The following is a 15,450-nucleotide window of genomic DNA, read 5'->3' on the forward strand; positions in this document are numbered from 1 at the left end:
TACAAACTAAGTTTAGCTTAAAAATAACATTACTGTTTAGACATTATAGTTGAGTTTAAAAATAATAATTGTTAACGTCTTGTTCGCGGTGTTTGTCTTCTTTGCGATCGTCTTGTTCGCGGTAGCTGTATTTTTTGCAATGGTCTTCTTCACAGGGTTTTCTTTGCGGTAGTCACCTTTGATTCAATTTGGGTTTCTTATAAATAGAGAAATCTAAAGCTCAGATTTAAGTTATAGATTTAAGTTATAGGCTATGATTTGAACTATTCTGAGAAGACAGTATAGGTTATTTGATGGGGGTTATTTGAATATTCTCTCACCTATCTTTCTAATTAGTTTTTTTTAAAGAATTAAATTTGCTATAAACATAAAATATTAGTTTAACGATTTTATAATTATGATTAGTGTTATTTTTTTTTAATAATTTTATATTAAAATAATATTAATATATTTTTAGATAAAACTCATACAAATTTTATGTAAACTTTTGATTATATAAATGTCCAACGATTTTAACTATCTTGAATTCTTTTTATTAAATATTAATATCCCAAATATTTTAACAAGTAACTCAACCTTTCATATTTTCATATCAAACAAAATTTTTAAATAATCTCATTCCAAATAATTTGCCTTAGTTTATTAAGATTTAAATTGAAATTTGGTAATGCATTTGAACATAATAGTTAAAATAAAATAAAAAATATGGGTTATAAGTTTTTTGTTTATTGATATTTTTTATTATGTTTATTAATTTTTTTTATATATTCAAAATTCTTCTAAATAGTTATGTTATTCAATTAATATTCTTCAATCAATTATATAAAAATGTAAGATCCAAGTTAAATTGACAATATTTCTATCTTCCCACATATTATTGTAAAATTTTGAAATTTTAAAGATAAATGTCTATCAAATTAAGCACTATCAAAAGTAATGTTGAAAAAAAAAATTAAAATAAATTTAATATGATATAAATGAAACACATTTAAATTTAAAAAAAAATACAAAAAAAAAATATCACAAAAACATTATAAATATATTTTAAAAAACACTAAAATCATAAATCAGCAACTCTAAAAGCTTAGAGAAGGCCATGTCACCCAATCCTTAACAATTTGATAGCATTTCATTGGCTCTCATGATGTAACATATTCCTGCCTATTTGAAATAAATCTAAATATTATTTTACCATTTAAATTTCGATTATGATAATTCAAGTTCCATTATTTTGTTTTTTTTAAGCTCTTTCTCTTACTAAGTAACTCCTAAACGTTTATATTACTTTCAATTTACTTTCAATTTCTTTTTTTTAAATAGAGTGGTATCTCATTTTTTTTGAATTTAATTTTGAATGAAAATTATCATTATATTCTTAATTAAAATACTCAAAATATTAATAAATATGAGTGATTGCAATATATCATTATAATTGGACATATATACCGGCACAACATTATTCAATTTCAAATAAAAATTATCATTATACTCTTAATTAAAATTACTCAAAATATTAATAAATATGAGTGATTGCAATATATCATTATAATTGGGCATATATATCGACACAACATTACTCATTCATGTTTAAGGCACGTTACGATATTGGTCATTCGTGTAATGTCGTCCCTATTAATCAGGTTTATAATGTTTCACACATTCGGCTGTGAAACATATTAAATATAATTGTTTACTATGTTTTAAAATTATACCTTAAAACCTAAAATACTTAATATATATTTTAAATTAAAATTTTCATTTAAAATATTTTAATACCAGTTGACCTACCACCCAATTACCCAAATGTAATATAATGGTTAATGTAAACAGTTTAATAATTTTGTTTACTATTTTTTTTAATGTATTGAAGTTTGTATTAATTTTATGTGTAAATATAAATAAACTAAATAATAATGGTTAATTTAAACAATTTAGGTATAAAACAAACTAGGCACATCCTATTATACATCTACATCTATAAGGGTTGAACCTATGGTGAGGCATTTAGATAGCGGTATAGGCCTCAACCTCTCTTAGGTCATCTTTGACTGCTTTATACCAGGGTTGAACCTGCAACCTTGTACTTATTAGTTTATTATTGTAATAAAAAAATATTTAATTAACTAACTAAAATTATTATATATTTTCAATATAACATGCAAGTTAAATAATAAGTAAGATTTTTTTTTTACTAGTACTCCAAACTTCGGATCTAGCTATGCCTATGGGTCACCTAACCTAAGTTCATCTTAACCCTAATATTTCAACTAAATTAATTAATTATAAAAATTATAAGCAATCCCAAAAAAGATATGATCAACTGCAAAAGAGATTAATAGAAAAAACCAAAGTGAAATAATATAATGGTTAATGTAAACAGTTTAATAATTTTGTTTACTATTTTTTTTAATGTATTGAAGTTTGTATTAAACTTATGTGTAAATATAAATAAACTAAATAATAATGGTTCATTTAAACAATTTAGGTATAAAACAAACTAGGCACATCCTATTATACAGCTACATCTATAAGGGTTGGACCTATGGTGAGGCATTTAGATAGCGGTATAGGCCTCAACCTCTCTTAGGTTATCTTTGACTGCTTTATACCAGGGTTGAACCTGCAATCTTGTACTTATTAGTTTATTATTGTAATAAAAAATATTTAATTAACTAACTTAAATTATTATATATTTTCAATATAACATGCAAGTTAAATAATAAGTAAGATTTTTTTTTACTAGTACTCCAAACTTCGGATTTAGCTATGCTTATGGGTCACCTAACCTAAGTTCATCCTAACCCTAATATCTCAACTAAATTAATTAATTATAAAAATTATAAGAAATCCCAAAAAGGATATGATCACCTGCAAAAGAGATTAATAGAAAAACCAAAGTGAAATACCATGATACACATCATAGTGATACAAACAACTACTTGGATTCTGAACCAAGTGTTCACAAGTTTTTTAAAATAAAAACAAACATTCCGAAAAGAGTTTTCATTAAATTAAAACAAACAACCAATTTCACTGGACCAGTAATTCAACTTACCATCCCCTCCTCCTTTTATTGCATCACAGATTCACAGAAGAGACAGTCGATTTTAGCTGCAAAAAAATGATAAGGAACCGACGTAAATATATGCTCAAACATTAGAATAAACTCAATTCCAATGTAGTTCGATATGCAGGGGTTGTGTTAGGTCTTTGTTTGATAACCTTTTTTATATTTCATTAAAATAATCTATTATACCATAATCAAACTAATTGTATTAATGGGTTGAATAAATCTATATATGTTGTCTTTGTATGAATCATAAATGAATGTAAAGTATTAAATCAATTTCATAATAATGACACTAATTCAATTCTCCAACCGACTTTCATAATAATGACACTAATTCAATCCCCAACCGAATTAAAAAGAAAGTAGAAACGAATAAATTAGAGAAAGATGTATTTCAAATGTGATAAAACAAGACTAGATCTTTTAAGGTGGTTGAAGATGTTTAAAGAAAAAACTCATTTGTAAAACACATAAAATTGAAATATTGATATAAACCCCATATGAAAAAATTGTCCAATAATGTTCATAAAGAAACTAGTAAGTTAATTTTGAAAGTGAGAATTATCCTAAATATTTGATTTGGTTGTAGATCTATCATATTCAAAGGTTTAACTTTTAGTTGGATTTTAAACTTAATCACAAATTAGTGTTTTGACTAGATCACATTCTAGATCTTAAGCTCAATGTCAAATGAAATCTAAAATGAAAAAGTTGAGCTATCAAAAGAAACTAAAATGTGAAAACTTGAACTCTTTGACACAAAATACAAGAAATAAGAGAATAAATGGATGCATGCATAGATCTACAAACACTATCTAAAGATCTAATAATTTCATGACCAAATTTAAAGTAAAGAGAAAGAGTAAACATACGCATGTCCATCTCCATGACCATCATCGAGATCCGGTCCCATATTCCCACAATCTTCATACGGGCCATCATCGACCCCTGTCTGCCAAACCGACTGCCATGCCTGCGACGGCAGCTGAGCATACATCCCCGGATCGACCATAGGCATGGTCGGCATTGTTGGCATTGTCTGCATTGGGGTCTGCATTGGGGGCATTGGGGGCAATGGGGGTAGGGTCTGCATTGTGGGCATTGAAGAACGTCCCATCATAACACTAGTTTGCGGCTGCTGGTCTTGACCCATATGAGGGTAGTAATAAGGAACGCTGCTGCTACTAGCCCCAGCAGCGCTCATAATCCCTCCAATCCCATGAGTACCATCATCCCTGTTCTCTTCACGAGGAACAATGTCAACAAGGAAATCGAAGATGTCAGAGCGAGAAATCGCAGCAGAAATGTCGTTCTTTTGAAGAGTACGACGTTTGTTTTCCTCTGCATGCAGCCAGGATCGATAAGTTAGTTCAAGGATGAACATCTCACATGCTTTGGAGAACAGAATAGGTGCGTCAGCCGATATCATTCGAACATCTTCATCAGCTTTCATGATCTTCTTGATTCGGGCTAAGGGAAGTTGGTGGGTTTTGAAGTCGGTAGTTTGTTCGATTTCTTGCCTCTGGAGGTTCCAGAAACGCTGAAGTTGTTGTCGTTGATGCTGAAGAAGGTGGTGGTAAGGGTTGCGGGTTGGATATGGCAGAGGAGGAGGAGGAGGAGGAGGCATTCCGGTCTGCGGTGGCGGGTGGTGGTGGTGCTGCGATGGCTGGTGGTGCTGTTGCTGTGGCTGGTGTTGTTGTTGCTGGTGGTGCTGGTTGAGCTGCTGGTTGAGCTGGTTGAGCTGCTGGTTATTCTCCATTGGTAGGAAATTGTAGAATAGGGAAGATGATTGTGGATTTGATGTTCCCTATGAAGGTGGTGTTATATAGAAAACCAGAACAAATTTAATTATTTTTAATTTCTTTTTGTTCTTTTTCGAAAAAATTAGGTCGGAATAGAGGGGTTGAGATAAATGATACAGGTAGGGAGGCCCACCTTATATTTATAATTAATAAAATAATATTTTTATATAATTGTTAATTTATATATTTATATATTTTTTAAATAATGAAATTTAATTTAAATATTATTTTATTTTATTTTTTTATTAGAGAAACACGAATTTCCATCCATATAGGTTAACCAGTTTATTAATAAACTAGGGCAAGAATTGGAGACTACTTTTTAAAATAAAATAAGTTTGAAACTCATTTTTTAAGTCGAAATATGGGACATTTTTTGACACAAATAAAATAATTAATGTATTTTTAAAATAAGTCAAAACATACATACTACATACACATTTAATAATAATATGATTTTCACATTAACAATAAAATTATATTATTATAATCGATTTGAGTCTAAAACATTTTTCGTGTCTAAACAAACACGATGCATCATTTTATTTGTGTTGTAGATACTATTCACATTTATAATTTTTGGCACGGTTCATTGGTATGTTTTGTTGCCTACTTATTCATCAAATTTTGTTTTTAGTTTTTTACTTAATTGATTTTAGTATAATTGAATGACATTTTAAATTATACGATAAAACCTAAAAATTTAATACATTTTAAATTAAATTTATTCATTATATTATATATATCTTGTCTTTAATAGTATTATTTGTGTTGTGACACCTTTCATTATCCAATTTCAACTTATATGTCACCTACAAGAGATCACATTAATTTTTTAAAATAATTTAGACTCTTATCTAAAATATAATTTTTATATCTGATGTATACAAAAAAGAAAAAATTAAGCAAATATTCTATTTAAAAATAAAAAGTAATGTATTTTATTTTATTCTATAAATTTTAAAAATGTTGAAAAATATTGATTATATTAATTGTTTTAATTTTATTTTTTTTCTCTTTAAACTTAACATCTTTTCCAAATCAATCCGTCCTGAAAAATTATGAATCCATGTAACATAACTTAGCCAAACAAGTCGTAAGCTTTTAATATTTGACATTTACTGACTATCATAAATGTCATGAAAAAGTTAAACAAAGTTTTTTTTATTTAAAATTAAAAAAAAAAAACAATTTCGGTTAATAAAAAGAGAATCCTTGCCCAAAGATGACAGCTGTGTCTGATGATACCTTGATCAGAACGCACACTGTTCCTGTTCCCGGTAAATTTCCATTTCTCTTTTTCTGAAAATACAAATTAAAACCGTGATGGGGACAATTCAATAATGCTATTTTTTTATTAAATAATTTTATTATGCTCAATATATTAGTATTGTATTTTAAAATTTATTTTGTAAGTTCATTTGATTTGTAGTTTAGTTTTGTAAATTATTTTTACAATTTGATATAAAAATTATCAATTAATTGTTTGTATAAATTTTATTAATTATTTTTTTATATATTTAACTCCTAATTGAATTAAATTTGAATTAATAAAAAATAAAAATACTCAATACAGAAAAAAAAAAAAATCACAAGTAATGATTAAAAATAACTATAGACCAAATTAATTTTATAAGCTTTTTTTTCTCAAATTGTAAAATAATAAACAAATTAATTTAAATTTAATTTATGGAAATTTTTAAAGAAATTAACATTAAATTAAGTCAAACTACAAGTTAAGCAATGAGTAAAAAAAATGACCACATTTTCATTCAAATTAAAAAGGTATTATGGGCTCTTAAAATTGCAATATTCTTGAATGAAATTGACACTAAATTATGTCAAACTACAAGTTAAACAAGGGGTTAAAAAATAACCATATTTTCATCTAAATCAAAAAGGTACCATGGGTTCTTAATATTGCCTTATCCTTGAATGGGCAAAACCAATATACAAAAGTAATTAATGTGTTTGTTTGTGACTTTGTGTTCAAGAACTATTTTAAGTCACTAAACATATGGTTTGACATCATACCTCAGACTAAACCAACCACCATTTTGAGTTGGACTAGCTTAAGAAGATTACAAACAAACATGAATGAATTGGCCTATCTACTCACCGAGATCAAAATCGGGTGATAACCAACCCAAATACTCATTGATCTTCTTTAATCTTTCTTCTTGGCCCTTGGAATCCCCTAAAGCGGTGGTGAATGGGTAAACATATGTAACTTTTGTGGCCATACAACGATACAAAACTACGTCTCCTTTCACCAAAAATTCCACAACGTCACGTCCAAATCCACTATCAATCTCTGCTTGCAAATAGTGACCTGATCAATCATTAAACTAGTCATTTACACTTAACAAAATGAACTATATTTAAAAAAAATTGTTTGAAAACATCTTAAGCCAATGTTTGAATCCTTCTTAAGTATCTCATTCAAAAATTGATTTAGAATAAGATCATTTCTATCACACACTTAATTATACATATATTCATACATTTGATATCGTTTTTATTTTAAGAACTTAGCTCTTCAATTTGAATATAACTATACTCTATTCATTTAAACAACTTTAATTGAAATTCAAACCAAGATTCTCTTCAATTTGAATATATATTTTATTTAATTATTTATAAAATAATTTGTAATCATAGAAACATAATTAAAAAAAAAAAATCATTAATATTGAATGCTACTATAAATCAAGAAGTTGATCAAAATTGATCTCATTTGAAACATTAGACATATATAGTCAAAAATGTATGAATCATATGTTTCCAAATTGAGTGTCACAAATTACCATCAGTCATGTCTTCCCTAACCATAATCTTTGCATTTTTCTGTGTCTTCAAAATGGCTTCTTCCAATTTCTGAAACTCAAAAGAAATAATCAAAGTACTGGTGATAGTTTCATCATACATTTACATATCAAGAATCCAAGATCTCAAAAGAAATAAATAAAAATGAATTTTCAACCTGAATAGCATTGTCTATGGAACCTTGTGGAATTTCCCATGGAAATGCAAAGGAAGAAGATTTCGGATTAGTGGAAATACAACCCGGATTAACAGAAGGACAGGGCCTGATTTTCCTGAAATAAAACAGAAATTTCACAACTTTTTCATTAATCATCTACAAATTATTAAAGGGAAGTGATGAAAAGAGAAATTACCCATCTTCCAAACCAGTGGGTAAGTTCTTGGACTGTGAGAATGGAGTGGTGGGTAAAAGAGGAGAGGATTTGAGAGAAGGAATTGCATAGGAGGGTAATGGAGAAATTAGGGTTATGAGAGCTGTTAATGCAAATGGGATTAAATCGGAGAAGAAGGTGGTTTGAGGGTTTGATAGTTTTTGGGAAGAAGAAGAAGATATTGAATTTGGTTGGATAGATTTGGAGTTTCTTGTGAATGAGAACCGCTTCACTATTTTGGTTTGGGTGAGAGGAGGAAAGAGGAGGAGATGAATGCAAGTCATGATTTTTTTCTTTTCTTTTTTTTCTCTCCTTTTGTTTACATACATGGTACATGACCAAACATGTGGTGTTGAAGTTGTTTTCAGTATTTATTTTTATAAAAATAAGAGAAATTCTTAGTTTATTTTGCTTAAATTTTGTATCAAAATGAGGCTGGTCATGGGAAATTTGACGAGATGACCTTGCAAACGTGTTTATTTGACCTGGTGGAATTTTATAATTTTTTTTGCGCTCGTGGTGTTCTAATTTTTTTTATACGATTTTGCCCTTGTCGCGAAACGCTAAGTCACTTAGCGTTTCGCGAAGTGGATTAGAGGTTTGTATAAATACCCAAATAATTTCATTTCACTAAATTTTTTTCTCTCTCTTCCTCCAATACTCTCCTTCACTCACGGTGGCCGGCGACGACGGCGGCCGGCGGCGACGACATCTCCGTTTCCTCCAATATCCATACAAATCAAACCCGATCAGAGCTCTTCTAACCTAACTAATTCATTTATGTTTATCTATTGTCGATTTCTAACCCTAGATCTATTTTGCATGCAGGTTTCTTATACTAGGGTTTATGTGAGTTCTCCGATTCTAACTATTTGAACGGCGTCGAGGTAGATCTTCATTCTAACAGTTATGTTCTTGTTTACATTTTCTTCATTTCAAAAACTTTTTCATATTTCTTTATGTCCATCATTTTCTCCGTTTTGGTTGATTCTTATTTCTTATATGGTTCATATTGGTTCATTGAGCATTTCGTTAGGTTATTATTTGTTGTCTGTTCATATTTGCAGAAAATCTGTCTGATAAGAGCGTATGTGTTTCCGTTTCAGATCTGCTTACCGTTTCGCTACGGACTTTCCGTTTCGCTACGGACTTTCCGTTTCGCTACGGACTTACCGTTTCGCAAAGTATACCTAGCGATTCGCTAAGTATCAAGATTTTTTGTTATTTATAGTTAATCATGAACTTCATTTGACAAGGTATTTACATCACTTCATGGTTATGAAGAGAACATGTGTTAACAAAACAAACTTTCTAATTTTACATTGGAAACATTTAGATTCTTCAGAAAATGCCTTTGAAGAATCTATCATTGACCTCCAGATAAGCAAAGATTGGCTGACTTTGATTTCGTTAGTCGTTAAGCTAAAGAAATAAATTTCAAACAATTTTCTCTTATCTGGAGTTCAACGATCGCTTCTTCAAAGATTTTTTCTGAAGAATCTAAATGTTTCCATGTAAAATTATAGGGTTTGTTTTGCTAACACATGTTCTTTTCAAAACCATGACTTTGTTGTTGATACCTTGTCAAACGAGATAGATTACCTATGAAACCAATAAAAAATTTTGTACTTGACGATTCGCTAAGTACTACGAGCTCCAGCTAGGAGAATGGTTTGAATTCGATTTCGTTATTAAAATATAGTAGCGAAAACGTATTCAAACCATCTTCTCTTAGCTGGAGCTCGTTGACCTCTCGATTCGTTAAGTCCCTCCCGATTCGCTAAGTCCCTCCCGATTCGCTAAGTCCCTCCCGATTCGCTAAGTCCCTCCCGATTCGCTAAGTCCCTCCGATTCGCTAAGTGCCTCCCGTTTCGCTAAGTGCCTCCCGATTCGCTAAGTGCCTCCCGATTCGCTAAGTGCCTCCCGACTCGCTACGGAAGTTGAAGAGACGCGCGTACTCACACGCGCTAGACCTTATATATTCAAAAAATTCAGAACATTTCATTTCAACCGCCCGACTCTCTCTCTCTAACCCATTTTCTCTTCACTGAATCTTGTCAAGCCCGATCATTTCTGCTTTCTTCTCGTTCGTCATTAAGGTTAGTTCATTATCATTTTCTGCTTTTTTGTTCATTGGTGGTTTTTGCATGTTAGTGTAATGTTGAGTATATATTTTTTTGCCAGTAGGGTTTCTGTTCAGTATATTTTTGTTGCCATTAGGGTTTCATCAGGGTTTCGCGAGGTACCTTCCGATTCGGTAAGTACCTTCCGATTCGGTAAGGACCTAGCGATTCGCTAAATACCTAGTTGTGGTCGATCATTTTCTGGTTTTTTGCTTATGGATTTTGGTCTTTGCATGTTAAGTTTAAGTGTTTGTTTCAGATTTTTTGTTTAGGGTTTTTGCATGTTAAGTTTATTGTTTGTTTCTGATTAGTTTCGTATTGTTTCCGATTCGGTAATGCTGTCTTATGTTCAGTTAACGGTTTCGCTCGGTACCTCTCGATTCGCTATCTTCCTCCCGATTCGCTAAGTGCCTAGCGATTCGCTAAGTGCCTCCCGATTCGCGAAGTACTTAGCGAATCGGGAGGCACTTAGCGATTCGATAGGTTCCTCCCGATTCGCTAAGTTCTTACGTTTGTATGTGTTTGTTCTAACATTTTTGATGATGTTGTTTCCTTTTGTAGATGGCAGAAACAACTGTTACTGAGTTTCCCGGTCGGATTTCGTGGAAAAGTGCCCTCACCCTGAAGAAGATTGTGAATAAGTTCGAGGAAATGGATCTTCTGGAGAGTGTGTACAATACCCAGTTCAGATCATTATTCACAGCCCCCCTCTTGCAGTTCTCAGGAAGTATTGTACATCAAATGTTGATGAGGAGGTTAAGCTCAAACTCCAAGGAGATAACTTTCATGGTGAATGGGCAAAAGCTTGTATTTGGTATGAAGGAGTATGCGTTAGTTACCGGCCTATGTTTCGGCGTTTATCCTGAGTTGGACCAAGAAAAATTGCGTTGTTGTCCACCTCTCTCGGTTAAATACTTTAAAGGGAGCATGAGTGTGAAAATGTGCGACTTCGAGAAGGCTTTTTTCAAATGCAAAGACAAGGAAGATGCATTCAAGATGGGGCTGGTAGTACTGATTTGCCAGTACCTATTCACATTTGACCCAAAAAGAGTTATATTTCCAAAAATACTCAACATGGTGGAAGACAAGGACACTTTCCTCAAATATCCATGGGGTAAGGTCACCTTTATAGCCACCCTCAAGGGTTTAAACAAGAACATGAAACATCTCTGTACCTCATTTTTTGACAAGAAGGAGAAGGCTGAACAACCTTATGCTCCTTTTGCATATAACATCTATGGGTTCGCATTGGCACTTCAAGTGTGGACGTATGAGGTCATCGAAAGCTTTATCCCTAAATTCGCCAGAAGGAATCAGATTAATGACCCTCTACGCCCAAGGTTGTTACTCTATCATTCCAACAGGAAAAACACATCGATGGAGGTAAAGACTGCCCTAGAGACCACGGATGTGACTGAGATGGAAGAGTCCTCCATGGAGAAGAGGTTATACAGTGGTGATGTATTTGAGCAAATCGACGAGACAGCTGATGATTTTTTTGAGGGATTTACTGATGGGAAGGTAATAAAAGATGATTTTGATGAAGATGATGAAAGTGAAGATGAAGAAGTTACTCCGATTCCCCCCAAACCTGCCACGAGGAAGAGAAAGGCTGATGCTACTCTTAAAGAAGCAGCCAACTTGAAGAAGAAGCTTGCTTATGAATCGATTCCGGCCCGCATTCTTACTCCCCCATCCGCGACCTCAAGTCTTCGGGCTGACACACCTTCTCCTCGGGCTGACACACCTTCTACTGTTGGATGTGATTTTAATGAGATGAAGGAGGAGCTGAAAATAGAGTTGAAAGAGGAGATGAAAAAGATGAAAACAGAGCTCATCAAAGAGCTAAAAATCACAATCCAAGAAACTCAACAAACTCACGTTGAGTCGTTCAAGAAGATGGTTTTTAATATGTCCACACAGTTGTTAGAAAAATCCAACAAAAGGATGTCCATATTATTAACCAGATTAGATGATATGGAGGATAATATAAAGAAGAAGAAGAGTAAGAAGAAGGATTCTAAGAAGGCTGCGAAGGTTGAAGAGGAAAAGACTACTGAGGTATGGAGATATTGAATTTTGCACTTTACATTTTATTTCGCCAAGTACATATCTGATCTAACCAGTACATATTTTGCAGGTTAAGGATTCTAAGAAGGATGTCGAAGTTGAGAAGAGCAAGGTTGAACAGGAGGAGGAGAAGAAAGAGGTATTCTGCGAACTTTTCGTTTCGCAAAGTAGTTTCCGTTTCGCTAAGTTAGTATTTTTCGTTTCGCAAAGTAGTTTCCGTTTCGCTAAGTTAGTATTTTTCGTTTCGCAAAGTAGTTTCCGTTTCGCTAAGTTAGTATTTTTCGTTTCGCAAAGTAGTTTCCGTTTCGCAAATTATTTGTTGTCGATTCGCTAAGTGTGAATTTTGTCTATTTTGTAGGAGATGATAGCGATGCAGGAGACTGTGGGGGATGATGAGAAGGTGAATGATGGGACTGATGGGAAAGACGATGTAATGGAGGACAATGAGAAGGTGGAGGATGAAAAAAAAGAGGACGTTGAGAAGGTGGAGGACGCACAGAAGGTGGAGACCGATGAGAAGGTGGATGATGAACAGAAGGTGGAGACCGATGAGAAGGTGGATGATGATGAAAAGATGGATGAGGATAAGGTGGAGAACGATGAGAAGGTCGATGATGAAGAGAAGGTGGAGGATGAAAGAAAAGACAACGATGAGAAGGTAGATGATGATGAGAAGGTGGAGGATGCGAAGGTGGAGGACGTAAAGATAGAGGTTGAGGCTAAATTGGAGGACGGTGAGAAGCTGGATGGTGTGGCTAGGGTGGATGATGTGGAGGTTGATCTGAAACTGAAGGATTTGAAAGTGAAGGTGAAGGATGAGAAGACTGTGGGGGATGTGAAGGCAAATGATGACAATGATGACAATGACGATTTCCAGTTATACAATACTCCTCCTAAAGGAAATTATGGGAGGAGAGTGAGGAAGCCGAAAAAAGATGACTCGTACACCAACCCTTCCTTGTCAAAAATGCCCAAGACAAAGGATCCTATGAAAGTGAATCACCTTCAAAAATTTGATGATGAGCTACTTCATAAAGTAAAGGCGTGGTTGGATGATCCAAAAACCGATAATTCGACAACGGATTTACATACGGTTCAAGCAAAGAAGGAAGTGTTGGTTAGAGTTGTAACAAGGCTTACATGGATTGAAGACGAGGTAAGTCGTTCAAATCAATTCATTAATCTTCGTTTCGCAAAGTACTCTTCGTTTCGCAAAGTACTCTTCGTTTCGCAAAGTACTCTTCGTTTCGCAAAGTACTCTTCGTTTCGCAAAGTACCCTTCGTTTCGCAAAGTACTCTTCGTTTCGCAAAGTACTCTTCGTTTCGCAAAGTACTTACTTAGTCAATGTTGTTTGATATGTACTCAATGAATGTTGTATTCTCCCATTGTGCAGGAAATCGATGCATTCTGCCATCTTCTGCGGAAAAGGATTTCCTGCTATCCCAAGACATATAAAAATACACATGCGGCAATTGGGGATTGCGTATTGTCGGATAGAATCAGGCGACTGCACAGGGATTTTATTAAGGATCCTGCCAAATTTCCAGTCGACGAATTCAAAGACTATTATATGGGCGCACCACATAGATATATGCCAGAATGGTCAACAATTGACGATGTCTACATGCCAGTGAACATTAACCAGAAACACTGGATTTTGTGTGTAGCACGTCTTCAAAAGTACCGCATTGAAGTGTACGACTGTGATGCCTATCTTTATAAGAATCTGGATCCTTATTTGAAACCCTTCTGCGACATGATTCCAATTATATTCGCCAAAACAATCACTCCCAGTGAGAGGGTAAAGTATCCTAATTTCAACTTCGAAGGCCCCATCCAACCAATGACTTACAAACGGTTTCCACACCCCAAAGTGAAAACCGCTGCTGCTAAGGTTGGAGAAGTCCCACGGGCAACAGAGAGCGGGGACTGTGGGGTCTTCACGCTAATGTACATGGAACACTTGACCGCTAATCAACCCGTGCACAATGTGACCTCAGAAAACATGGGGTTTTTTAGGCAGAAGATGGCGGTCAGGTTATTCCATCAGATTATGGAACCTTAAACATTATTTTGTGTAAAAGTGATAACTTATTTTGATGTATTGTAAACCTTGATGAATATTTTGGTGGTTGGATGATGTATTGTAAATTATTTTGTGTAAATTGATGTATTGTAAATTGACCCTTCAACCTACAAAAAAGATAAGTTAGTAGCCTTCGTTTCGCCAAGTACTCTTCGTTTCGCCCAGTACTCTTCGTTTCGCCAAGTACCCTTCGTTTCGCTAAGTTAGCACTTTTCGATTCGCTAAGTCCCTTCCGTTTCGCTAAGTTAGCACTTTTCGATTCGCTAAGTCCCTTTCGTTTCGCTAAGTGCCTCCCGTTTCGCTAAGTGCCTCCCGTTTCGCTAAGTTCCTCCCGTTTCGATAAGTTAATACTCATCGTTTCCCTACTCATATACTACTACTAGAACATACAACATAAACATTAAACCTGAATTAACACATTAAACCTGAATTAACAACATACCAGTACCATAGTTCAATTAACAACATATATTACAACATAGTATCTATCAAGCTAAAGGTTCATATTGTTGAGATGATGAGTCATGCTGCTTAGATGATGAGTCATGCTGCTTAGATGATGAAGCTCGTGCAGTAGATGGTGCAGGCATAACTGCTTTGCATGTTGCCCTATTATGTCCAAGCCCACCACATGAGCTGCATCGTCTCGGGATCTTACGGACCTCACCCTGGGATGACCTACGCTTTGTTTGTGGTCTGCCTTTCTTAACCTTCACATTTGGTTTAAGACACGAACGTTGCTTGATATGTTCGGGAACATCCCAATTTTCTTCATCACCGGGAGGATAACATGTCTCGGCATATGAATTTATCCAACACTCAGTTGTGTAATACCTGTGTAACACAACAAAATTATTAATTGGTTAAACAGAATGAACACGTGAGCTAGATATTAATACCTTGAACAGAAGTCATAAGAAACCAAATTCCGACTACGGGCAGCAGCCATTGCATGCGTACAAGGAAGTCCCGAAACTTCGAATACTCTACAAGTGCAGTTCATGTCTTTCAAATTGACTTTGAAATGGGACTGATTGTCATGCACATAAAACTCGAATCGGTTAAGGGATTGGACTGTATAGAATCTGGCCTTCTCGAATC

The 15,450-nt window shown here is 33.6% G+C and overlaps 3 protein-coding genes across 3 annotated transcripts; 1 reads left to right on the plus strand and 2 right to left on the minus strand.

Annotated features, from left to right (window-relative positions):
• Positions 1-3,914: 3,914 nt before the first annotated feature.
• Positions 3,915-4,829, minus strand: LOC124944831 (nuclear transcription factor Y subunit C-1-like). Its single transcript, XM_047485178.1, has one exon. It carries the CDS (start codon positions 4,827-4,829, stop codon positions 3,915-3,917), a length of 915 nt encoding a protein of 304 aa, XP_047341134.1.
• Positions 4,830-6,735: 1,906 nt separating this feature from the next.
• Positions 6,736-8,388, minus strand: LOC124944689 (thylakoid lumenal 17.9 kDa protein, chloroplastic-like). The gene is made up of 4 exons (XM_047485016.1): positions 8,052-8,388; positions 7,856-7,970; positions 7,680-7,749; positions 6,736-7,204 (listed from the first exon to the last, which is right to left on the minus strand). The coding sequence occupies exons 1-4, from the start codon at positions 8,351-8,353 to the stop codon at positions 6,984-6,986; spliced, it is 708 nt and encodes a 235-aa protein (XP_047340972.1). The 5' UTR covers positions 8,354-8,388; the 3' UTR covers positions 6,736-6,983.
• A 4,244-nt stretch (positions 8,389-12,632) lies between these two features.
• Positions 12,633-14,328, plus strand: LOC124944832. The gene is made up of 3 exons (XM_047485179.1): positions 12,633-12,818; positions 12,888-13,418; positions 13,657-14,328. Exons 1-3 carry the CDS (start codon positions 12,633-12,635, stop codon positions 14,326-14,328), a joined length of 1,389 nt encoding a protein of 462 aa, XP_047341135.1.
• Positions 14,329-15,450: the final 1,122 nt, after the last annotated feature.

Source organism: Impatiens glandulifera, chromosome 7 (genome assembly GCF_907164915.1).
Source record: "Impatiens glandulifera chromosome 7, dImpGla2.1, whole genome shotgun sequence".
Lineage (NCBI taxonomy): Eukaryota > Viridiplantae > Streptophyta > Magnoliopsida > Ericales > Balsaminaceae > Impatiens > Impatiens glandulifera.

Coding starts and splice junctions, on each gene's coding strand:
- LOC124944689 (XM_047485016.1), bottom strand. CDS start 8,353: ATGACTTGCATTCATCTCCTCCTCTTTCCTCCTCTCACCCAAACCAAA. Junction 7,750..7,855: donor CCATAGACAATGCTATTCAG/GTTGAAAATTCA, acceptor TTTGAGTTTCAG/AAATTGGAAGAAGCCATTTT. Junction 7,205..7,679: donor TAGGGAAGACATGACTGATG/GTAATTTGTGAC, acceptor ATGATTGATCAG/GTCACTATTTGCAAGCAGAG.
- LOC124944832 (XM_047485179.1), top strand. CDS start 12,633: ATGCAGGAGACTGTGGGGGATGATGAGAAGGTGAATGATGGGACTGAT. Junction 12,819..12,887: donor AGGTGGAGACCGATGAGAAG/GTGGATGATGAT, acceptor GATGAAGAGAAG/GTGGAGGATGAAAGAAAAGA. Junction 13,419..13,656: donor TTACATGGATTGAAGACGAG/GTAAGTCGTTCA, acceptor CCCATTGTGCAG/GAAATCGATGCATTCTGCCA.
- LOC124944831 (XM_047485178.1), bottom strand. CDS start 4,829: ATGGAGAATAACCAGCAGCTCAACCAGCTCAACCAGCAGCTCAACCAG.